Below are 26,340 nucleotides of genomic sequence, written 5' to 3'. Positions count from 1 at the left end.
AGATTAAAGACCTTGGTACACTTAAATATTTTTTGGGAATAGAGGTGACTTATTCTAAGGCTAGAATTTTTCTATCTCAACGCAAGTATACCTTGGATTTGTTAACTGAAACGAGTTTGTTGGGAGGAAAAGGGCTCAGCATACCAGTAGAGCCTAATATCAAATTGAGGGAAAGCCCTAGTAGTCAACCAGTGGATAAAGGAAGATACCAGAGGTTGGTGGGGCACTTGATTTATCTCCCACATACTAGACTTGATATTGCTTTTGCTGCCAGCCTAGTAAGTCAATTCATGCATAGCCCAACTGAGGAGCATATGCAGGCTGTAAGAAAGATACTATGCTATCTAAAAACAACACCGAGTAAAGGTATTTTATTCAGAACAGGTGCTGAATTGGATGTTAACAGCTACACTGATGCAGATTATGCAGGATCCCTCACTAATAGAAGGTCCACAATTGAATCGGGTATTGTGTATTTTTTGGTGGGAATCTTGTGTCTTGATGGAATAAGAAGCAAAGCAATGTGGCCATGTCTAGTGCAGAACTAGAATTTAGGGCTATGGCCCTTAGTCTATGTGAATTACTATGGCTAAGGATTGTTCTAGAGGATTTGAAAATCTAGATTCAAGGTCCAATCAAGGTATTTTGTGATAATCAATCATCCATTAGTATTGCACATAATCCTTTATAGCATGATAGGACAAACATATATGTTAAAGTTTGCACTAAGATTAGTCCTATACCATAAAATATCTACAAATCAAAGGAATCCAAGCAAATCGAAGCCCGACAATTCAAAGTAGTTAGAAGTTGTAACGGTAACTACCAGTTTATTTCTTGTAAAACCTGCTTCTATCATTTATAAATAGACGACTAGTTGAGTCTTTTTCTGTATCTTTTGTAATCGTGTACTAAGAGAGAAAAGTCTAGCAGATTAGCCTTTGTTAATCTCTGAGTGATAGCTCAATCAAGAGCTGTGAGTGTTGTACCGATTGTATCTCAAGATAGTGGAAGCTCGGCCCCTTTGATTTCAGTTTGGACGTAGGTTCATCGGTAAATAGGTGATTTGAATCAAGATAAAATCCTTGGCCTCTTGTGTGTGGGTGTTGTTCTTTCTATCCTATTTCCTTTTCTGTTCTCACTGTACGAGAGTTGTTTGCTCTTGAGGGTTTGATTTTGTGTGTGGGACGCTCGGTTATTCAACAATCTGGAATTAGAGCAAGGTTTACACAATCAAGAAGTCAAGAATTGTCACAAGGTGAAGTGTCATAATTCAAATCAGAGACATGGCTCCAATCAAAAATTTGATGGGCAAAATGATTTTACCCTTTGGAAGATGAATATGCGTGCCCTCCTTGGAAATCTTGGCTTAGAGGAAGTACTAAAGGGGGAAGCCAAGATGCCAAAGTCATATATGACATATCAAAAGAAGGAAATCCTGAAAAAGGCTTATAACACGCTAATTCTGAGTTTAGGCGACAAGGTGCTAAGGGAGGTTTCTAAGATGAAGACAACTGCAGAGATATGGCTCAAATTGGAGAGCCTGTACATGACAAAGTCCTTGTCAAGCCGATTATATCTAAAGGCAAGATTCTTTACTTTTAAAATGAATGATGGACAAAGGTTACAAGATCATATTGATGAGTTCAATAAACTCTTCTTAGATCTTGAGAATATAAATGTTAAGTATGAAGATGAGGACAAGGCATTGGTCTTGCTCCATTCTTTACCTAGATCATATGAAACCTTTGCTAATATCCTAAAGCACAGTGAGGGGCCCTAAACTCTAAGGAATTGCAATACAAAGTAGAAGGAAAACATTCTCTGGGAGATGCCCTTTTTGGAAAATTAAGGACTGATAAAAGAGACCCTAGGGGAAGACGTAGGTCAAGATCAAGGTTAAGAATTGGAAAGAAAGTAATAAAGTGTTATTACTATCATGAAGAAGGTCACAGTAAGAAAAATTGCCCTAAGAAGAAAAAGGATTTTCAACAAAGAAGTAATTCTGATGGTGGAGTTTCTATATGTGAATTTGGGTATGATAGTGTAGATGCTTTGGTGGTATTAGAAAAAGTTGAAAATGAGGTATGGATAACGAATTCGGGTTGTTCATACCACATGACACCAAAGAAGTATTTGATCCTAAACTATTAAGAAATTAATGGAGTAAAAGTACTGCTAGGTAATGAGCATGAATGTGGGGTGTTAGGGATTGGAGATGTAAGATTAGAAATGCGTGATGGTTCTTGTAGAACTCTATCATCAGTTAGGCATGTTCCAGAATTAAAGAGAAATTTAATTTCTCTTGGAGAACTAGACAGAAATGGCTATAATTTTAAAGGTGATGGTAGAGTCCTAAGAGTCTGAAGAGGATCCTTAATATGTATGAGAGCCTTATTGTAGAATGGTATATACATTTTGCAAGCTACCACTTTGAGTGGGGAAGCTACAATGGCTGGTAGCATGGCTGAAATGCAGTCTAAGTTGTGGCATATTAGGATGTCACACATTAGTGAACAAGGATTAAGAGAGCTATCAAAGTAAAGCATCCTAGGTAATGATTAGGTGTTAGGACTCGATAAGTGTGAGTCCTACATTTTTGGTAAATTTGCTAAGGTTAAGTTTAGTAAGAAGGCAATACATTCCTCTAAGGCACCATTAGATTACATCCATTCAGACTTTTGGGGACCTGCTCAGACCCTATCTCATGGAGGTTCTATGTATTTCCTCTCTATTATTGAGATTTTTCAAGAATGATTTGGGTGTATGTCTTAAAATCAAAGGACCATACATTTGAGGCTTTTAAGACATGGAAGACTATGGTTGAAAATCAAAAAGGGAGAAACATTAAGACTATTAAGACTGACAATGGCCTAGAATTCTACAGTAGGGAATTTACACAATTATGTAATGAGAGTGGGATAGTAAGACACCTAATTGCTCTTGGAAATCCAAAGTTGAATGGTTTGATAGAGAGAATGAATAAGACTTTGCTTGAAAAAGTAAGATGTATGTTATTTCATGCAAACCTACCTAAGGTATTTTGGGGGGAAGCAGTGTCAACTGCAGCATATGTGATTAATAGATAACCATCTGTTGCTACTGAGTTTAAAACCCCCTGTGAAATGTGGACAGATCACAAGCCAAGCTTAGATCACTTGCTGAGTATTTGGATGCTTAGCCTATGCTCATGTAAAGTAAGGTAAGCTGGAACCTAGAGCAAAGAAGTGTCTATATATAGGTTATCCTATTAGTATAAAAGGTTACAAATTGTGGAACTTGGAGTTTGGGTTACCTAAGAACTATTGTGAGTAGGGATGTGAGATTTGACGAGGGGTCTTCTACGAAGGATGTTAAAGCAGATGATCAATAGGACTTAGAAGGAAAACCTAAGTTAATAGATGTTGAGGTGCAGGGAATAATTCATAAAAATTGATGCAGTCACCAATCAAGACTTGGCCTAAAGCTGACCTGACCACGCCAGAACAATATTTTAATACTTCTTAAGTTTTAGAATTCTACTTGATTTAGGATTCAATTTCATGTTTCTACTTGATTTAGAATTCTACTTCATGTTGGATTATGATTTATTTCTATTAAGATTTTAGTTGGATTTTGTTTACAAATATTAGATGGATTTGGATTAGCCAAATACTATAAATATGTCTAGGATCTAAAGTTTGTAATCAAGTTTTTCTTAATCAAATTTCTGCAACCTATTTGGGTTTTCTTAGCAAAACAGTTTTGTTTTTGCCTCTTCTTGAAAGCCAAGCTTCGGCCATTGAAGTTTGCTATTTCAAGGGTTTATTTTGGTGTATTTTTTTCACACACACGCTACATGCTGTGTCGGGTGCTATTAGAGCGGTTAATCAACCAATCAGATGGCCAATCTTGAAGGTAATGGTAGCAACCAGACTCGTGACGGTGATCAGCGGTTGTCCGCAGTTTGGAGAGCAATCGAAGAACAGCGGGAAGTAACTTGTACTATCCAGTAGCGATTGGAGCAACTTAGCAACCAATTAGGCACCTTACTACTAGTTGATGATGACAGGAACCTGAATAATGGGGTGAATCAAGCCAGAGCGGGAAGACCACCCATTAATCATCTCCTTGTTAATCCTAGAAGAGCAGTGATTGAAGATAGCGATGAAGATGATGATTTTGGTCGAGCAATAGCTAATCCTGGTGGTAGAGGGATTAGGAGGAATGCGCATCAGCAAAACCATTGGGGCAACGATGAGTATAAACTAAAAGTTGATATTCCTACCTTTAGTGGAGATCTTGATATTGAGGGGTTCCTGGATTGGATCACTGAGGTTAACCGTTTTTTCGAATACATGGAGATCCCAGATGAACGACAAGTAAAGTTAGTGGCTTACAGGTTGAAGGGCGGTGCATCTGTTTGGTGGGAACGATTAAGAGAAACGAGATTGAGGGAAGGCCGATAGCCAGTTCAAACATGGAGACGAATGAAGCAGCTGTTAAGAGGTAGTTTTTTACCCCCTGACTATGGACAATATATGTTTGAAGCTTATCAAAGATGTGCACAGGGAATGAAGAGTGTGAATGAATATACCTCTGAGTTTCTGCCATTGGCGGAGAGAAACCAATTGTCAGAAAGTGACAATCAACAAGCAACTTGTTACTTGAATGGATTAAAGCCTACTATTTGTGATAAAATTGGGGTTCAGATGGTTCTGAGTGTGCAAGAAGTAAGGAACTTAGCTTTAAAGGCTGAGTTAATGTTGAGTGAGAGAGCTCGTAATGACAACTATCGTCAGTATAGTGGGAATGAAAATAAACAAGCAGCTTTTGATAAAGGCAAGTCAGTTCAGGGAGCACGACCCTTCAATCCACCCCATATAGTCAACCTTAATAAGGCTACAACGGGGGGAAACATTCGAGGTACTACTTCTAATCTTTCAAAATCCCTTAATCCTTATGCAAAGCCTATTCTTTTAAAATGTTTCAAGTGCAATGAGGTTGGGCATCGATCTAGTGATTGCCCAAGGAGAAAAACAGTTAACATTGTAGAAAGGGAAGAGGAAGATGTTGCTGAAGAGGAAATATATTGCAATCCTGATGGGGAGGATGACGAAGAAGATTATGGACATGGGGAATATACCTGTGTAGTGAGGAAGTTAATGCTATCTCAAAAGAATGAAGATACTACTCAACGGCATAAGTTTTTTCGCACGAGGTGTACGGTGAAAGGAAAAATCTTTGAGTTGATTATTGATAGTGGAAGTCAGGAGAACATCATAGGAAGAGATGTGGTGACAAAGATGCAGTTAATTCCTTAAAAACATCCAAGCCCTTACATGATTGGATGGATTAAAGAAGTTGGTGGCATACATGTGGATGAACGCTGCAGGGTGCCTTTCTCTATTGGTAAGTACTCTGACGAAGTCTATTGTGACATTGTTGATATGGATGCTTGCCATATTTTATTTGGGAGGCCTTGGCAATTTGATGTGGATGCTAAGCACTCGGGTAGGAAGAACACATATCAGCATGAAAAAGAAGGTGTGCGTTATACTTTGTTACCCATAGTGGAAAAGAATCAAACCAAAGCTTCTAAAGTGGAGGGGCGAAATTTTCTTACCATTACACATAAACACACTAAGTTTGTGAGGGAGTGTAAGGATACTCGAGAGATTCACTTATTGGTTATCAAGGGAGAGAGTGTGAGTGAGCCACTGAAGGTGAATCAAATTCCAGTGGAGGTGCAGGGATTGTTCGAGGAATTTCATGATGTGGTTTCTGAGGAGTTGCCTAATGAGTTACCTCCTATGAGAGATATTCAACACCACATTGACTTGGTTCCTGGTGCTAGATTGCCTAACCTACCACACTACAAGATGAGTCCTAGGGAGAATGAGATTTTGCATGAGCAGGTAGAGGAATTGTTGAGAAAATGGCACATTCAGACTAGCATGAGTCCATGTGCAATGCTAGGATTATTGACACCAAAGAAAGATGGGAGTTGGAGGATGTGTGTTGACAGTAGAGCCATCAACAAAATTACTATTGGGTACAAATTTCCAATTCCTAGGCTCGACGACATGCTTGATTAGCTTGATGGGGCTGTGATTTTTACCAAAATTGATCTTAGAAGTGGTTATCATCAAATCAGAATTCGACCTGGAGATGAGTGGAAGACAACTTTCAAGACGAGAGATGGGTTGTTTGAGTGGTTAGTCATGCCCTTTGGACTAACCAATGCACCAAGCACTTTCATGAGACTAATGAATCAAGTATTACGCCATTTCATTGGTAAATTCGTTGTGGTGTGTTTTGATGATATTTTGATATACAGTAAGTCTATTAATGAGCATGAGGGGCATATTCGAGATGTGTTGAGTGTGTTAAGGGAAAACAAACTTTATGCTAATTTGAAGAAGTGTACATTTATGAGTGAGAGCTTGTTGTTCTTTGGCTGTAAAGGTAGATGAGGAAAAAGTGCGAGCTTTTAGAGAGTGGCCACAACCCCTAAAAATGTCAGTGATGTGTGAAGTTTCCATGGGTTAGCAACTTTCTATAGGCAGTTTATCAAACACTTTAGTAGTATTGTGGCTCCAATTACTGAGTGTTTAAAGAAAGGAAAGTTCCATTGGGGTGAAGAACAAGATCAAAGTTTCACCTTGATAAAAAAGAAATTATGTACCGCTCCTGTCTTAGCTTTGCCAAGCTTTGACAAATTGTTTCAGGTTGAGTGTGATGCGAGTGGAGTGAGTATAGGTGCTGCGTTGTCCCAAGAGAAAAGACCAATTGCATTTTTCAGTGAGAAATTGTGTGAAGCTAGAAGAAAGTGGTCTACTTATGATAAGGAGTTTTATACAGTGGTGAGGGTTCTTAAGACATGGGAACATTACTTGATTGCCAAAGAATTTGTTCTTTACACGGATCACCAAGCTCTTAAGTACTTGAGTAGCCAAACGCAATTGAGGAGTGATATGCATGCTAGATGGTCTGCTTTTATTGATAAATTTCCATATAAAATTGTGCATAAGTCGGGACAGCATAATCGAGCGGCGGACGCTTTGAGTAGGCGTGTGGATTTGATCAAGACCCTTAGTGTTGAGATTGTTGGGTTTGAGTGCTTGAAAGAATTATATGTGACAGACGAGGATTTCAAACATGTGTGGGAACAATGCATGTCTTAGCAACCGTCAGGAGATTTCTATGTGCATGATGGGTTTCTCATGAAGGGAAATCAATTGTGCATCCCTTGCACATCTCTTCGTGAGAAAATTATTCGGGATTTGCATGGTGGTGGCTTAGCAAGGCATCTTGGCAGAGACAAAACTATTGAAGCTGTTATGGGAAGGTATTATTGGCCAAGAGCAAGGAGAGATGTTTCTATTATTGTGGCGAGGTGTTATATAAGTCAAACAGCTAAGGGGCACTCTTCTAACGCCGGTCTCTACATGCCATTGCCTGTTTCCAATGCTATTTGGGAAGATTTGTCTATGGACTTTGTGTTGGGTCTACCGCGAACCCAACGAGGTATGGATTCTGTTTTTGTAGTGGTTGATAGGTTTTCCAAGATGACGCACTTTCTCCCATGTAAGAAGACGGCAGATGCAGTAGCTACAACCAAATTGTTTTTCAAGGAGATTGTTAGACTGCATGGAGTCCCTAAAACTATTACTTCGGATCGTGATATAAGGTTTTTGAGTCACTTCTGGATTACCTTGTGGAGAATGTTCGATTCATCTTTGAATTTCAGCAGCACAACACATCCCCAGATTAATGGACAGATAGAGGTGGTGAATCGTACCTTAGGAAATCTGATTCGCAGTGTTTGCAAAGATAATGGGACCTAGTCATAGCTCAAGCGGAATTTGCCTACAACAACGCCGTGCATAGCTCAACAAGAAGATCACCATTCTCTATCGTATACATGAAAGTTCCTAATCATGCATTGGATTTGGTAAAATTGCCAAAGGTACCAGGTTTCAGTGTTGCAGCTAGTGACCTAGCCGAACACGTTCAATCAATTCAGGAAGATGTCAAGCAAAAGTTGCATGAGGAGAATAAGAAGTACAAGGTAGCAGCTGACAAGCATAGGAAGCACAAAGTATTTGCGGTTGGAGATGAAGTCATTATATTCTTGAAGAAGGAACGGATTCCTGCAGGACAACAAAACAAGGTCAAGCCAAAGAAGTGTGGTCCTTACAAGATTACAAAGAAGATCAATGATAATGCTTATGTTGTGGATTTGCCAAATCATATGGGTATTTCCAAAACATTCAATGTTGCTGATCTTTCTTTGTATTTGTCGGACGTTGAGTTGTCATACTCAGATCATAATTCGAGGACGAATTCTTCTCAAGTGAAGGTGAATGATGCGTTCACCAATCAAGACCCAGCCCAAAGCTGACCCGACCACGCCGGAACAATATTTTAATACTTCTTAAGTTTTATAATTCTACTTGATTTAGGATTTAATTTCATGTTTCTACTTGATTTAGGATTCTACTTCATGTTGGATTAGGATTTATTTCTATTAGGATTTTAGTTGGATTTTGTTTACAAATATTGGATGGATTTGAATTAGCCAAATACTATAAATATGCCTAGGATCTAGAGTTTGTAATCAAGTTTTTCTTAATCAAATTTCAGCAACCTATTTGGGTTTTCTTAGCAAAATAGTCTTGTTTTTGCATTTTCTTGAAAGTCAAGCTTCGGCCATTGAAGTTTGCTCTTTCAAGGGTTTATTTTGGTGTGTCTTTTTCACACACGCGCTACACGCTGCGTCAAAAATGATTTACTCCCCACGATTAGGATACTACTTGTCAAGAGGAGAGTGAAGAGGAAAGTGATGGTGACTTTAATGCTGATGACCAATCAAAACCTCAAAGATATAATGTGGCTAGGGATAGGCAAAGGAGGAGCTGTAGACCACCACTTAGATATGGGTTTTCAGATCTTGTTTCTTATGCACAAACAAGTGCATTAGAGGTAGTAGGGGATGAACAATTGACATTTGAGGAAGCAGTGTAGTCTAAAGAATCACACAAGTGGATGGAAGCCATGAAGTTAGAAATTGAATCCTTGAGAAAGAATCAGACTTGGACTCTGATTGATAGACCTAAAGGACATAGAATTATGGGTTGTAAATGGCTATACAAGATGAAAGAAGGGGCTGAAAGTAATCCTAAACATAGGTATAAGGCTAGGTTGGTGGCAAGAGGGTTCACACAAGTCCCTGGAATAGATTTTAATGAGGTGTTCTCTCCAATTGTGAGACATACCTCTATCTGAGTGCTGCTTGCTATGATAGCACATCTAAACCTAAGTTTGGAATAGATGGATGTAATCACAACATTCCTTCATGGTGACCTAGATGAAAGGAACCTAATGGAACAGCCAAAAGGCTTTGAATCGAGAGGAAAGGTGGAACATGTATGTTTACTAAGAAATTCTCTTTATGGACTTAAGCAATCCCCAAGACAATGGTATAAAAAATTTGATATGGTTATGCTAAACTAGGGATATGCTAGGAGTTTCTATGATTGTTATGTATATTTCAAACATGTGTCAACTAGTATTTCAATTTACCTACTTCTATATGTGGATGACATGTTGATGGCAAGTCAATCTGACAAGGAAATTCAACAATTAAAGATGAAGTTAAAATTAACATTTGAGATGAAGGAGCTAGGCGAAGCAAGGAAAATACTGGGCATAGAAATCACTAGAAATAAACCACAAAGAAGGCTTTGTGTATCACATAAAACTTATCTAGAAAAGCTAATTAGAAAGTTTGGTATGGCAGGAGCAAAGGTAGTAAATGTACCATTTGCTCAACACTTTAAGTTGTCCTCTGATCAATCTCCTAAAGATGAGGAAAGTAGTGAGGGAATGAAGAACATACCTTTCTCTAGTGCTGTGGGTAGCCTAATCTGCAACATGGTGTGTATTAGGCCTGTTTGGCTCATGCCATGAGTGTTGTGAGTAGATTTATGGAAAATCTAGGTAAGGCACACTGGAATACAATCAAATGGATGTTTAGATATCTTAAGGGAACCAGTGAGATGATTTTGTCATATGGTGGAGCTAAAATAGAGGAGATAACAAGTATTTTGGGTTATTCAGATGTTGACTATGCAACGGAGCTGGATAAAAGGAGGTCCACAACAAGTTATGTGTTCAAGTTATGGAACTCAATAGTAAGTTGGAAAGCAAGCCTCCAACATGTGGTGGCTTTGTCAACAACTGAGGCTAAATACATAGCTGTTTTAGAGGCAATAAAGGAGGCTCTATGGCTAAAAGGATTGACAAGTGAGCTCCTTGGGACATTAGTAAATGCCACTTTGATGTGTGATAGTCAAAGTGCCATACATCTGTCAAAGAATTAGGCACATCATGAAAGGATCAAACATATTGATGTTCGTCACCATTTTATCAGGGAAATCTTGGATAAGAAAGATATAAATTTGGCAAAGGTTGCAGGTGATGAAAATGCAGTTGATATGTTCACTAAGGTAGTCCCTATAGCAAAGTTGAAGCACTATTTGGAGCCACTCCAAATAGTTCCAAATGCCTAAGCAAAAGAGAAATGAAGTTTTGAAGAAGGCCGACTCCTACTCTTGGTGAAGACTAAGCTTATGCAAATGGTGGAGAATTTTGTTAGAGTTTGCACTAAGATTAGTTCTATAGCATAAAATATCTACAGATCAAAGGAATCCTACAAATTGAAGCCCAACAGTTCAAAGTGGTTAGAAGTTGTAACGGTAACTATCGGTTTATTTCTTGTAAAAGCTGCCTCTATCATTTATAAATAGATGGCTGGTTGAGTCTTTTTCTGTCTCTTTTGTAATCGTGTACTAAGAGAGAAAAGTCTAGTAGATTAGCCTTTGTAATCTTTGAGTTGATAGCTCGATCAAGAGTTGTGAGTGTTGTACCAATTGTGAAGATCAACCGCTCTGATTTCAGTCTAAGACGTAGGTTCACCGATAAATAGGTGATCCGAACCAGGATAATATCCTTGGCCTCTTGTGTGTGCGTGCTGTTCTTTCTATCCTATTTCCTTTTCTGTTCTTACTGTGCGAGAGTTGTGTGTTCTTGAGTTTGATTTTGTGTGTGGGACACTTGGTTATTCAACAATATAGAAGTAAACCAGCATTTTATAAAGGAGAAGTTGGATGCAGGTCTAATTCATATGCCTTATGTTCCATCTGGTCTTCCAAGTGGCTGATGTTTTAACAACGGGGCTGACTGCTAGAAGATTTGGAGACTTAATAGGCAAGCTGGGAATGTTGATTCACCAGCTTGAGGGGGGAGTGTTGATTCCCGAAGGATTAACAAAATGAAGAAGAAAGAAAGGTTGGCTTATTATCTGGAAGGGAAATTAATGCTGGTCTGATCATATGGTTTTTAGAAGTTTCTAAATCTAGATTAGAATGCTTTCTTAATTTCAACTTAGGAAACTTTCCTAGAATTGTATATATGTAATCTTTCCTTATTTTCATGTGTTTTAATCTTTCCTATATTGTATAATCCTCTCCTCTATAATAGGACTTGTATTTGTACATATGAATTAAGGAAGAATTTATTCAGTTCCCTACACAGAATAATAGAACCTTGGAGCTTGTTCCTCTGTCTTCTGACATGAATCTGATTGGCTGTAAATGGGTATTTAGGGTTAAATATAACCTTGATGGTACTATTTTGAAGTATAAGCCTTGATTGGTTGCTAAGGGTTTTCGTCAAACTCTGGTATAGATTTTTTTTGAAACCTTTATTCTAGTAATTAAGACTCCTATTATAAGAGTTCTTATCTATTTGGCAATCACTTTTTGATTGGGATATACTCTAGCTTGATGTTAACAATGCTTTTCTTAATGGAGATTTAAGAGAAGAAGTTTATATGTAACAACCTGAGGGTTTTGAAGATCCTACCTATCTTGCTTATGTGTTTAAGCTTAGAAAGCCATTCTATAGTCTCAACTGGCTGCTGCCTTCATCATCACTGGCTGTACACCGTCACCATCCATCACTGTTCAAACTGCCCTCCCCATCACTGGGCCATCACTGGATTAAATCTGTCGCCAAACAGCCACCAGAAAAAAGTACCACCAGACTGAGGCATGGACAACCACCGAATCCACAGCTGTGGTGAGGTGAGAAGCAACGAAGACAACAGGAGGGAATCAGAGGAGAGAAGGCCAGCATGGAGGAAATGTGGAGAGAGATCTCTGGACCCAAAAATAGCTCCACTGGATGCCAATTTGGACTGCCAATGGCAAGGAAACCGACTGGATCCCATTGGTGCCTACAGGCGGACTGGGCAAAGGCTGTTGGTGGATTGCCAGCTACTCCTTTTGAAAACCCTAAACTTCTGCTAGAGAGAATGAGTCTACTTTATACTAACTATTCTGTTTTTTATATGTGAATCCTAGGGTTTTCAATCATTGTAGTTTTTGACTTGAGGGGTTTTTATCAGCATTCACAATCCATTATGCTATAAGTATTTTTCTTTTGTGATAGATAAATGCACGGTTAAACTTAGGTATCTGTTATTTGCATGTCAGCTTGATCTGTTACTGGTTTTACCATTTATGTATTTCATTTTTTTCAAAACACAATTATTCTTCAGTCATATAATGTTCACTTGTAAATTTGTTGGCACTTATCTATTTTAGGTGAAGCGGGAGGAGTTGTTCCAATTTGTCCAAGGTGCCATCACGGGATTGAAAATTAATGCTGATGTTGGAAGGTAACTATGAAATTACAATTTCTTTTTTTTTATTCCCTATTAAGTCAATAATAGAAGCTGTTTATTTACTAAGGCATCTGATAGCAAGGTTTAGAGATAGAAGGATGCACATATGGAGTTTATGGACTTATGGAAAAACCTATGATAGAGTTTCCAAGAATGCCTTGGGGATGGTTTTAGAGGAGGAGGGAGTCCAAGGTGGTTTATATATGTTATAACAGAGCAAAAATGTGTGAGGACTTGTGGAGGAGATACTATGTAAGTTTATTTAAAATAGAAGTGTGAGTGATAGTGTGGTGAGACTTTAATATCAAATTGTTCTAATAAAAGGTCAATTTCAATATCTTGGAATAATTATTCAAAAAGGATGAGAGATTATTGAGGATGATGCTTACAAAATCAAGGCAAGATGGTTGGAATGAGAATGTGCTTTTGATATTTTATTTGATCAAAGATAACTCAAAAGTTAAAAGTAACGCTTTATCATATGGATATAAGATTAACGTTCTTGTATGACAAGGAGTGTTAGGGAGTTAAATACCAACATGTGGAAAACATGAATCGAACTAAGATAAAAATGGTGTCATACAAAAAACATAGGTTAGAAATAAGTTTATTTGTCATAAGGTTGAAGTGGCACGGATTAAGATAAGATGAGTGAATGAAAATCAATATGTTGATCTTAATGAAGAAAATCAATAGACGCTTGTAAGGTGAGTGAATGAAATGGAAAAAAAGGTTTGTTGAAAAAGATGTAGAGAAAGACACACAAAAAGGGTGGAAAACTCTTAGGAATTACATCAATATGATGGAAGAACTTTTATGAAGATTTTAAAGAAGAAAGTAATCCAAATTACTTATATACAGTTATTAATGACGTGTATCATGGAGCAGAAACATGTTTTAAGACTTATGAAAGAGATCCTTAGACTTTTCCAATTATGAGTGGATTGCATCAAGAATTTATTGAGTTTTTATCTCTTTGCTTTAGTAATTGATGAGCTCACTAAGCATATTTAAGAAGTGGTACTTTGGTGTATATTATTATAGATAACATTATCTGTGTGGGTGAACTAAAAAAAGGCATGAATAATAAGCTTGAGATATGGAGGGACACATTAGAATCCCAAGTCTTCAAGTTAATATAGGGAATGCAATTTTAGTAAAAGTAAAAATGTTAATGATGTTATGCTAAGATCTAAAGATCAAGTCTTTGTAAGAAAAAATTAGTTTAGGCATCTTGGATCAATTATCCAATTATAATAAAAAAAAGGCAGAGTGACATTTGAGGATTTTGCTCATAGAATTAGAACGGGATGGTTAAAATAGAGAAGTGCTTTGGGTGTTTTATGCAATTTAAAATCCCTTTAAAGCTACACCAGAAGTTTCATTGGGTGGTTACAAGACTGACTCTATTGTATGGCCTGGAATGCTGGATAGTAAATTATCGACATGTGCAAAGTATGAATGTAATTGAGATGAGGATGTTACAGTGGATAACAGTCTTATAGGAATAAACGTTAGAGATGAGATTATCTTAATAAAGTTGGGGTGACCCTTGTTAAGGATTAAATGCTTGAGATCCAATTAAGATAGTTTAGTCAAGTGAGAAGACCAGTTAACTTCAGTGAGGAAAGCAGTTGAAATGGAAGTTTGTCACAAAGAGGTAAGCGGGAGAGTCGTGGCAAATTCTTTGGCATGGCATGGATTATATTAGGCTTTCAGAAGATGTAGTCATAGACAAAGATGATTGGAGAGAGAGAATAATTGCAATCGACCACACCTAGTGGGGTTAAGGCTTCGTTTGTTATTTTATTTCCTTTTTTGTGCTACCATTTATGTTTCATGTTTCGCTGTAAGTAGGTGTTTCTGTTTGGAGGATGAGATGTTTTTGATGCAATACATCTGAAACTTAACTGTTGGTTGTGTCTGGATCAATTCTTATTGATAGCTTGTATCTGCTAGAAAGATTGATGTAGCTCCAAAATGATAGAATTAAAATGAAAGAGAGCACTCAGCAGCAAGTAGCATGGGAGGAGAGAGAAAATCAGCATGAGAAGGTGATTAGAAGAAGGAGAAGAGGGTAAAAAGGAGCCAGAGCAGCAGATGGTGTGCAGATGAGGAAAGGCCCATGAGAGCGCGGAGCTCTTCCAAATATTTTTTTTGTTTATTCTCAAAACTAAAGTAATCCCATCTAGCAGTGTAACCTATTATTAGAAGTCCTAATAGAACTCGAATGAATCTTAATAAAATAAGAAGTACAATAATAACTACAATAACAACTCCAAGCTTTAATCGCTTCTAGGTGGGGTTAGCTACTTTGTTTCTAAATCAATCAATCATTTCTGTCCACAACCATGTATCCTGGTAGGCCATTAATAACTTTTTTAGTTATCTTGCACATCCCAATCATGTTGATCGACCACATTGAACTTGGTAGTTATAGTGACTAATGTAAAAATAATTCTTCATTGCTCTCTAAGGGTTTAAATTCCATTGCCTGATCAATAAATTCTTGATTCTGGACATTTCATCTTGATTGTCCCACCCCATACATTACCACAACAAACAGTTTGAGAAAAAAGGGGAAAATCCATTACAATCGTATTCACTATCTTTCAGGGAAGACCATAGGCTTATTTTTCACAGTTTTCAAAATTATGCTATCTAAAATTCATGTCAGAAAATTATAGAAATTTTTGCTGTATTATTTTCCTGGTCAGTTTTTGTGTTTGACTTGGAAAAAGAAAAGGCCTCATGCATGTCCTTTATTATGGTCTTATTTTAGCATAAAAAATCCCTCTTTTCTGTAAATTCTAAGTACAACAACCCATTCTCAGTTAAATTTCCAGGAAGAAGCTCCAATTTTTCTCAGATTCAGTTTGTGCTGAGCCTGAAATTTGTCAGTTACCGGGCCTCAGTTTTATATTAATGGCTCTCAAATTTTAGTTTAATCTTTGTTGCTAATACAAAAGTTTCTTCCTTTTTATGCTTTCTGCTTGCAGAATAGATGCTGAAGTCTCTTCTCTAAGGAGAAAATTCAACGGAATGACAGTATCAGAAAATTATATTGGTGAAGGTCATGATCCAGCCTTAAACGTTTCAACTGCAACATCAATAGAGGTGATTTTGTTTACTGTGACCTTGTTCTTTCTCTTTTCTGCAAGTTCCTTTGATGGTTGAATAAATATGGTCAAGGTTGATAATGTCAGATTTTAAGCCTGTCATTATACTGGTAATGAAATATTGTCTCGATGTGTTGCTGAGTGGCTCTTAGTGTGAAGCAAGCTACATCTGGCACCATGTATATCCACTCATGGCACCCATTGGATGATGATAGTTTGTCTTCATTCTGGTACTTGTAAAAATTTCAGGTCATGAATGCCAAACTTACTATGTTATGGATCATTGGAGTTGTAATAGCTTAGGTGTCCTGTTGGTGTTGATGTGGTTCTATTGGGTTTCAAGTGCTGTCTACTTTCTTCAAAATATTGGCTGATATTCAAAGATAAACTTCTTCTATTTAGAGGATAGATTAAAAAACCTAAATTTACTATCAATACTGCCCATAGTTCCCATTCATATAATATAGACCCTGCATCAAGTCTTAGTAACTAAACAAGGAAGAAAATGACTGAACGTTAAAGGCCCATTTGGTTGGACAAAATGATTTTTAACAGAATAGGAATAGGAATGGGAATGAGAATGGAATGGACCATTCCATTCCATTGTCATGTTTGGTACGGGCAACAATGGAATGACCATTCCATTCTATTGTATTTGGTGCGCAACGATTTTGATGGAATGGAAATAATAACTGGATTTTGAAAATGCCCTTATAGTATGTATAATGTTATTTAAACAAAAAAAATCACATAACTATTGAAGAAATCTTACAAAAAAAATTAAATATTCAAAAATTATTATTTATACGAGTTTACTTGTAAAAATTTACAATATTATTTCTTCAATGACTTTTAACGTAATATTAATTTTGTTTTGATTTGTGAATAAAGAGAAAACATCAAACAAGGAGACTGTTCGATGGGGGTGGGAGCAGAAGGGGGTGGTGGGGGAGGCAGATAGTGGTGGTGTAGGTTATTTGATGGTAAGGAGAGTAGAAAGGGGGGTGGTGGGGGGGAGAAATGGAGGTGGCAGACTTAGATTGCTGGTGGTGTAGGTAGTTTGATGGTGGAGGGATTTGAAAGAGGGCGGTGGGGAAGCAGATGGCCGTGGCAGATTTAGGTTGGTGGTGGTGGAGGCGGTTCAACAATGGTGTCGCCAGATTGGGGAGAGATAGAGATGAAGAAGACAATGGTATTGGTGGAGGAGTTTGAGGTCAGAGGTGGCAGAGGAAGAGGAGGTCGGCAGTGGCAGTGGCAGTGACAGTGACAAAGAATGAAGAAGAAGAAGACATCGCTAGGGCTTTTGTTTAGGTTGGTAATTTTTGAATTTTATTTAGGGTAAACTTGTAATTGTGGCGTGGATTCCTTGGAATGGATCTCCATTCCATCCATTTTTGAAGGGAATGGGGATTCCATTCCATAGTTGTAACCAAACACATTTTTACAGGATTCTATTCCCAATTCCTTCCATCAGCCCTGATTCTGTCTAACCAAACAGGCTCTAACTTCGTGTCAGGATCTTTATGTTGCTATGAGTCTCAAATTGTTACATTTTTTAAGATGATTAGATTATAATTTTTGTGATTTGTGAGAAAACCCAAACGAATATCTGTATCTTAATATTGAACTGTACAATAGGTGTAGGTTTCTGGGCGAAAGATCTAATCTCCATATTGTTCTACTAGGCTTTGAAAGAAGCTCTTGCACATATTCGAGTTTGTTCCAGATTAGAAGAGCTTCTACTGAAGAAAAAATCTATCAGCAGTGGTGACTCTCCAGAGGCTCATGCTCAAAAGGTGTATTTCTTTTCTGGTACAGTTTTTTTTCCCCCTTATTGAAAAGTTTACATTTGTATGGGTATGGCCTTGTCTCTTCTGTTCCAGAAAATAATTGCGCTATACAATCATTCATGTGGCTACACAACTTTGGATGTGCTATAATTTGAGCCATTCAATCATGGATTGATGCATCTTCCAGAAATCATTGCAATGCCACTTAGTGTTTAAATAGGAATATATAGTTTCATCTTGTTGGTGTGAATGGTGTCCATGCTCCTTACTAGAAAACTGGCAGAAATTAGGTTCGTTTAACCATTCTAGGTTTGGAGTGTCTAGTCATTACTTTTTTCTTTTTTGGAATTTCCTCTTAAGGCAAAGACTTAATTTTCCTGAGTTATGCTAGAGTAGAAGGAAACAATTACTGTATCCAGTAAATGATGACATTTTTTTGATAATAGAGATTCTATGGAAGCAGATTTTTTGCAAGAAGGCAAGGGGAAGGCTGAATACGAATGTAATAGGGTGCTTTGTGCTCCAGGGATGCCCTTAGAGATTCGATGGCCCCTTATTCCTGCTTTTATATTCCTTCCTTTATTGTGATTCATCTAAGCATCATCATTCTTTATCGTTGATCCCAATTGGCTGTAATCCTTTTCCCTTATTTCATCAAAGCATGCTTAAAAGGAGCCTAACAGAAGAAGTAACTCCCTCCCCAGTACAAAGTGACCTACAACTTCTTGCAGTATTTTACTGCTACATTGTAACTTTGAAAGTATCATTGAGTAATTTTTGGTTAGTGCATATGGGGTTTCATTAGGAACTGTAGTAGCATAAATTCTTGAACTTATCTCTTAAAGCGCTGAGCAGGTTGATAAGTTGAAAGTCTTATCTGAGTCTCTTGTGAGCTCCACTTCAAAAGCTGAGAAGCGCATTTCAGATCACAGGTATGAAATTGCATGCAAGGACTCTGTTTGCATTTTTTTGGAGTAGAGAAATTTTAAAAGCGGTTACTCTTTTGAAAAGATATCAAACAATTTTGCGATGTACAGTCTATGCTTCAAGTGCTTTTCCATGCATGAACTGTATATGTAATTTTCTCTTGTTACAAGTGCAAAACTATATATCCATAAAGGCATATTATGGTGTCTTTTTATGTATGACTAGATCTCCCTTGTTCTTTGCTGCCATATTGAATTGAATTTCAAAACATATGTGATCTTCTAATCACTAAAAAAAAGTTGGCAGGGTGCTCATGTTTCTTAGCTCTTGAATCCTATTGCTTTCCTTTTTGTAATTTGACTTGAGACATGGTGAATGGTCACTCTCCAGTTTACTTGTTAACTGGCTTCTTTCTATCCTATTGTAAGCTCTGTCTTTCATCTTAATGAATGGTCAAATTGTTAATTCTTCATTCACGATTTTTGATAAGAAACTATAGTTGTCAATATTAAATACAAAAGAAGGAATGTCTTCTTATAAATTATGAGAAATAATTCTAACAGAGAGAAAATGAGAAATCAACCTACCAAAAAACAAGAAAATGCTGTCAACTTGAATGGCATTTACTAACTCTTGAAAACTGGAGTTTCGGGACTTTGGGATTCATGTTCAATTGGACTATGCGTATGCATGTTGTAAAATTATTTGACACTACTATTTTTCCTTATAGTAGTTAATGACAAGTATTGGAGCGGCTGTTGTCAGAATTCATGTATGCTAAAATTGGATTTTATTGTTCTTTTCCTGTTTCTGACAGATCTCAGAAAGAAGAAGCATTAAAATTTCGTGCTGCCAAGGCTAGTGAAGTTATTGACATAGAGAAGGTACTGTGGTTCCAGTTATATGACTCTTTGCTTGTTCAGCTCTGCAAGATTTAGAAGATGAGAAAAAGTATATATTTTCTCCCACTTAGAACTCTCGGCAGTACAAATACTTCAATGAAGGCGCTCTGGTTGTTAGGTGTTTATATCATGCTAATAATTTGCAATTCCTGAATATGTTCCACTACCTTGCACATACATTAAGTGAGGTCTGCCATATGAATTCTAGACCTCTAGTCCTCTCTATCCATGACCATATCCTCTATAAGCCTGTTATATCCTACTTGATCATGTTTAACACTTTCCTATAGAGTTTTCTTTGGTCTTCCTGTTCTTTATCCACTTGTAATCTGCATTACAAAGTGCATTTGTCAGTCGTTTTCTCACTCCAAATTATCTTAATCTCATCTCCACGCATCTTATTTTCAATAGATTTCACCCCTACCTTATTAAGTATAATCTTGTTTCTTATTGTCTTTTTCTGTGTGGCCACACATCCACCATAACATTCTTGTTAGAATATCTTGAGAATATTGCTAGAATATTTTATAGATCTTTTTCTTTGTATTTCTTTCCTTAATCGTTTATTATATTTTTAGGTTTGTCAAAGATCTTATATATACCCATTAATATACCTTCTCCAGTATAATATATTAGTACAATATTCCCTTATTTTGTTTTCATTGAATCTCATGTTTTCTAAACCATGAGACTGATTTGTGAACCCTATCTCCAGTTCCTCAAATTTGTTTTCATTTTGTTCAAATTTATTTTGTTTCAATCCTTCAGTTCCAGTTCCTCCACAGACGTCTTTATTTTTCTGCCTTATGTTCTATTTTCAGTTTCTTCATAACCGAAGATCTTTCACCTTTCTAATTTTCTTATCAAGAAAAAAAAGATCACCGTTTTGTGCCTGCTGGGTTCTGAATAAGCATCCAAGCAACAGAGGCAAGGTAATAGGTAGTCATAAACCCTAGCTAGTCAACTGTTACCTAGTGTAAAAATAGCAACAACTAGGTTTTGAAGCTGTAGGCAAAGACACCTTGCCCCTTTTAGATTATCCTCTATTTATAACCTCATAATTTACAACTTAGGAATCTTAAACAAAAGGAAAGAATACATACGGAAAGTATATACAAGAATCATCCTAATTATAACTCATATACATTCACGATTCTTTAGATTTGATTACTTTGTGTCTTCCTTGATTGCCTCCATAGAATCTACCATTTACAGTCTTGCACCACAAAGGTTGACCTTTTCCACAATAACCATATCCATATGTTTAAAACTATAACAATTGTCTTGCCAGCCCTCTTTTACTCAAGATTCAAATACTCCCCCTCAAGATGATGTAGGGATATCATAGTCATGAAGTCCTTGCTATGTAAAGCCTTGGTGAAGGTATCTTCCAGCTAATGCCTTGACTGAACTGAAACAAGAGATATTCAAGAATGAATTCTTCTCTCTTGATTTTTTCATTTGAGCTGATCACATGTATATATACAGGTTTGACATCTATCTCCTAAGAATTCAAAACAAAGAAAAATCTATCTCCTATAATCAAGGAGATTCTTATTTTTATCTTCTCCTAACAAACCTATCTTATCTTCTTATCTTCTCCTCCTCCTCATCTTCTCCTCTAACAAACCTAATCTAATCACTTGAATACAAAAATACAAAAAATAAAAGAGATAAATATCTAGCAAATCATAAATCTCCAACACTCCCCCTCAAGTTGAGAAATAGATGTTCATCATTCCCAACTTACCAAGAATAAATTTAAAGTTAGGCTTGGGTAGTATCTTTGTGAAAACATTTGCTTCCTGCATTTGAGTGGAAATGTGACATAATTTAATCCCGCCTTCTTTAAGCTCATGTTTTATAAAGCTCTTGTCAATTTTAACTTGTTTCATTCAATTGTGTTGTACCGGATTATTCACAATGCTTATGGAATATTTGCTATCACTGTAGAGCTTTGTAGGGGTTGAAATAAATATATGTAGATCATCCATTAGTCTCTCTAGCCAAATAACTTTGCATATGCCTTGTGCAATGACTCTAAATTCTGCTTCAGCACTACTCCTTGCCACCACTATCTGCTTCTTATTTCTCCACGTGACTAAATTCCCCCATAGCTTTGTGCAAAACCCTAAAGTTGACTTGCTATCTTCCATGTTATAGCCCAATTTGCATATGCAAAGGCTTCAATATTCCTCTTTTCATGTTTTTGAAACATCAATCCTTTACTTGGAGTTCCCTTAAGATAGGATGTGCCCCACGGCATCTAGATGTTGTTGAGTTGGGGAATGCATAAACTAGCTAACAATACTGACTGCAAAGGCAATGTTAGGTCTTGTGAGAGATAGATAGATGAGTCTTCCAACTAGTCGTTGGTACCTTCCCTTGTCTACAAGAGGATCATTTTCATCTAGCTTTCACTTCCAACCTTGTTGTAGAGGAGTCCCAACTGGTTTGCAACCTAATTTCCCGGTTTATCTTAGTAAATCAAGAGTATATTTCCGTTGAGAGATGAAAATATCATTCTCGTTTCTTTCAATTTCCATATTGAGAAAATATCTCAAGTCCCCTAGATCTTTGACCTCAAATTCTGTTTTCAATTGTTGCTTGAGTTGTTGAAGTTGGTATGTGTCATCACCGGTGATGATAATGTCATCTACATATACGATCAGTATGGATGTTTTTTCTCCTCCCATCTTGATGAAGGTCGTATGGTCTGCTTGCCCTTGCTTGTATTCGAGTCAAAAGAGTGTTGTACTTATTTTTTTTAACCATGCTCGGGGTTACTGCTTGAGACCGTATAAAGGTTTTTTTAATTTACATACTTCCCCTTTCTCTTCTTTAGATTCAAATCCAAGAGGGATTCTCATATATACTTCCTCCTCTAAGTTACCATTTAGGAATGCATTCTTTACATCAAGTTGATAGAGTTCCCAATCTGGGCTAGTTGCTAAAGATAAAACAACTTGAATTGTGTTCAGCTTTGCCACTGGTGCAAATGTTTCCTTATAGCCAATCTTGTAGGTTTGAGTGAAGCCTTGAGCAACTAATCGTGCCTTATACCTTTCTGTGTCTCCATTGGCCTTATACTTAATGTTGAATCCTCTGGATTCAGCAAGGTGTTCTCTCGTTTTGTAGAGAGAACTTGGTAAGAATTATGTAGGAGAGAGATGAATTAGAGAAGGAGGGGGAAAATTAGAAGATGAAATGAGAGGGAGAGAGAATTGAGAGGGAAATAGAGTAGGAAATTGTTCAAATGATATTCGATATCCTTTCAATGAGGTAGGCCGAGCTTATATACTCAGCCCTAGCGGAAGTTGGGGCCAGAAACGGTTGCCACTTTCGCATGTAAAAGTCTCAATTCCACACAATTACAAATACCTACCAGCCTTTATTGTTTATTACAATTATTCCCTCTTAGGTACACGACAACTCCCCTCCCCTTAAGCTAATTCTTGTCCTCAAGAATGCTGAGCAAGCTGACGATGTTTGGAAACTGCTGGAGTAACTCTAGTAGATATTCCCAAGTATTATTGTCGGAGTGTAGTGGGGACAACAACACCAGCACTTGGGTGATTGAGGCTCCTTGCTGAAAAATCACTCTTTTGTCCAGGATGGCTACTGGGGTGACTACTGGTTCTTCTTCCCTGAATGGAATGGGAATGTTTTGACTGGCCATTTGGTTCCCAGTTGCTCAGGGTGAATGCGTGTTCCCTTGGGTAGTTGTAGCTTGTAGGCAACTGGTCCCACCTTGGCAATAATGGCATATGGTCCATAAAACTTGGGGCTTAGTTTAGTGACAGGCTGCCTCGAAAGAGTTCTCAGATGGGGCTGACTGAGTTTGAGGTACACTTTTTCTCCTACCTCAAACGTTCTCTCACTCATCTTTTTATCCGTTGGCTGCTTCATCTAGTTTTAAGCCTTGGCTAACTCAGTTTTCAAGGTGTGTAGAATCTCCTGCCTGTTTTGTAAATAGGTATCTGCACTTGCCACTGATGTTGGCTCCCCCATAGATGGTAGTAGGATAGGCTTGTATCCATATAATGCCTCTAATGGAGTCATTCCAATGGACCGGTGGTGGTGGCTAGAATTGTACCACTATTACACCAAGGATAACCACTTGTGCCACTCCTTGGGCTGCATAAAGTAGAAACACCTCAAGTAAGTCTCGAGGCACTGATTAACTTTCTTCGATTGGCTGTCAATTTCCGGGTGGTAAGCTGTGGACATGTGGAGCTTAGAACCCAAGGATTTTAGTAACCCTTGCCAAAATAAACTAGTAAACACCTTGTCCCTGTCAGAAATGATCGTTTGAGGCACCCCATGTAACTTCACTACATTGTCCAAAAACATTCTAGCCACCTCTTGTGCCGTGAATGGGTGGAACAAGCTGATGAAGTGGCTGTACTTGGTCAATTGATTCACCATGACTAGGATACAGTTCCTCCCCTCTGACTGCGGTAATCCTTCAGAAAAATCCATAGTTATATCAGTCCATGCTTGATTTGGAACCCCTAATGGATGCAGGAGTCCAGGCTTAGCTACTGATTTATGTTTACACCTCTTACAAGTGTCACATTGCATTACGAACTCCATTACTGATTTCTTTAATCTTGGCCAATAAAACACTTGTTTCACCTTGCGGTAAGTGTTTTGGATGCCTGAGTGCCCCCCTAAGGGTGAGTTGTGCATGGTTTGGAGAATTCTTTTCTTCAAGGCCTTGCAGTCTCCTATCACCAATCGCCCCTGATACCTTATTAGGCCATTACATACAGTGTACCCTTGTCTGCTGTTGTTGTCCAAACTCAGCTGCTCCAGTAACTCCCTTGTCCAAGCTCCATTATCATAGCTACTTGTCACCTCTTGGTACCAATCTGGTACCAATGTCGTAATGGCTGCACAATCTCTCTTCTCATAACGCCTTGATAAAGCATCTGCAACCACATTTTCTTTTCCTCTTCTATACTGAATCACAAAATCCAGCCCCATCAGCTTTGTCATCCCCTTCTTTTGCAAGTTAGTGTGCAACTTTTGTTGGGTAAGGAACTTGAGGCTCTCATGATTTGTTCTGATTATAAATTGTCCCCCTTCCAAATAGTGCCTTCATTTTTCCACTGCCATCAGCACAACCAACAACTTTTTGTCATATGTGTTGAGCCCTTGATGTCTTGGAGCTAAAGCTTGACTCATGAAAGCTAAGAGTTGGCCTTCTTGAGATAACACAGTTCCTACCCTGGTTCCACATGCGTTGGTCTCCCGGAAAAATGACTTACTAAAATCAGGAATCCCCAACATTGGTACTTCGCACATGGCTTGCTTCAACTGCCCAAATGCATTTTTTGCCTCTTCATTCCATCTGAAGTTATCCTTTTTTAATAATTCTGTTAGTGGCTTGCTTATCACTCCATAGTTTTTCACAAAACGCCTATAGTAACCCGTTAGCCCTAAGAACCCCCTCAAGGACTTGATGTTCTTTGGTTTAGGCCATGCTACCATAGCTGAAATCTTCTTGGAATCAATGCTAACTCCAGGACTGGAAATCACATGCCCCAAATACTCCACTTGCTTCTGGGCGAAGTCACATTTGGACCTTTTGATGCATAGCCGATTGAGTTTAAGGATACTAAATGCAATTCTAAGATGTTCTAGGTGTTTAGAAAAAGTTGGGTTGTAGATCAATATATCATCGAAAAATATTAGCACAAATTTTCGAAGATAAGGCTCAAAGATGTGGTTCATAAGGGCTTGAAATGTTCCTGGTGTGTTAGTTAATTTGAAGGGCATTACTGTAAACTCATAATGCCCATGGTGGGTTCTAAAGGCTATTTTGGGTATATCAGTTGGGTCCAGTGTTCTAAAACGCGCTAGGCACTAGTCGGGCGCCAGGCTGGGGCCTAGCGCCTAGGCGAGGCCTAGAAAAACTAATATTTTTTAAATTAATGTACATACAAATTAAAATTCATATTATCCCAAATACACATATAAATTAAACAAAGATTATGAAATATTAATATAGATTATTAAATTTAGAGCTTAGACTTTGTGAAACATAATTTATAGGCATTAAAAATAATAAAATCAAATAAAGACATAATAACAAAATACAACAATAACAAAATACAACACTTGGTGGAGGAAGAACAACTCAACAAATTACAACCAATAACAAAGCAAGCAGCTGCAACAAAAACACTCGGTGGAGGAAGAAAATCAAGAGCCAGCAACGCAAGAGATGGTGGCGGCGTGCAAGCACGAGAGAGGCAACAGCAAGCAGCAGCACGCTGCTGCTTGCTTACTACTTACCAGAGGAGGCGCAGGGTGAGTGAGGAAGATGTGCGAGCAAGCATGAGAGAGGCGACGGCGACAGTGTGTGAGCACGAGACGGCGGCGACGACAACTCTGCAACTGCAAGAGACGGTGGCTGTGTGCGAGCACGAGAGAGGCGACGACGACGACGACTCTGCAACAGATTGTCGGTGGTGGTGCGCACGAGAGAGAAGGGGAAATCAACGAGAGAGAAGGGGTAATGGGTAAGTGGAAACGAAACCCTAAGGTGGCCGATTTGGCCATAATCGGCAAGGCTGTTCACGTGGCTAGGCGTCTACCTTGGCAGCCTAGGCGCGGCCTAGTACCGATTAGCCGGGCTGGTGCCTAAGGTGCCGATTTGGCCATAATCGCGGCGGCCAGCGGCCGCCTGGCGCCTTGGCTCCGCTTAGGCGGCGTTTTAGTTCACTGGTTGGGTCCATCCGGATTTGATGATAGTCGGATCTTAGGTTAAGTTTAGAGAAAACAGTTGCATGGTTTAGTTCATCTAGGAGGTCTTTAATGATGGGAATGGGAAATTTATCGTTGATTGTGATGTGGTTAAG

The 26,340-nt window shown here is 38.1% G+C and overlaps 1 protein-coding gene across 3 annotated transcripts in view; it reads left to right on the top strand.

The window, feature by feature from the left end:
- Nucleotides 1–26,340, top strand: part of LOC127809775 (uncharacterized) — a 90,109-nt gene that overhangs the window by 29,529 nt on the left and 34,240 nt on the right. For all 3 annotated transcript variants that reach the window (XM_052348839.1, XM_052348838.1, XM_052348840.1), the window contains 5 exons: nucleotides 12,654–12,727; nucleotides 15,733–15,850; nucleotides 17,538–17,648; nucleotides 18,498–18,574; nucleotides 19,387–19,453. In XM_052348839.1, coding sequence (XP_052204799.1) covers nucleotides 12,654–12,727; nucleotides 15,733–15,850; nucleotides 17,538–17,648; nucleotides 18,498–18,574; nucleotides 19,387–19,453 — 447 coding nt within the window. The remainder of the gene's footprint in view (nucleotides 1–12,653; nucleotides 12,728–15,732; nucleotides 15,851–17,537; nucleotides 17,649–18,497; nucleotides 18,575–19,386; nucleotides 19,454–26,340) is intronic.

This window comes from Diospyros lotus, chromosome 9 (assembly GCF_014633365.1).
Source record: "Diospyros lotus cultivar Yz01 chromosome 9, ASM1463336v1, whole genome shotgun sequence".
Lineage (NCBI taxonomy): Eukaryota > Viridiplantae > Streptophyta > Magnoliopsida > Ericales > Ebenaceae > Diospyros > Diospyros lotus.
The sequence above is the reverse complement of the archived record's forward strand: the minus strand, read 5'-3'. Positions and strand labels throughout refer to the sequence as shown.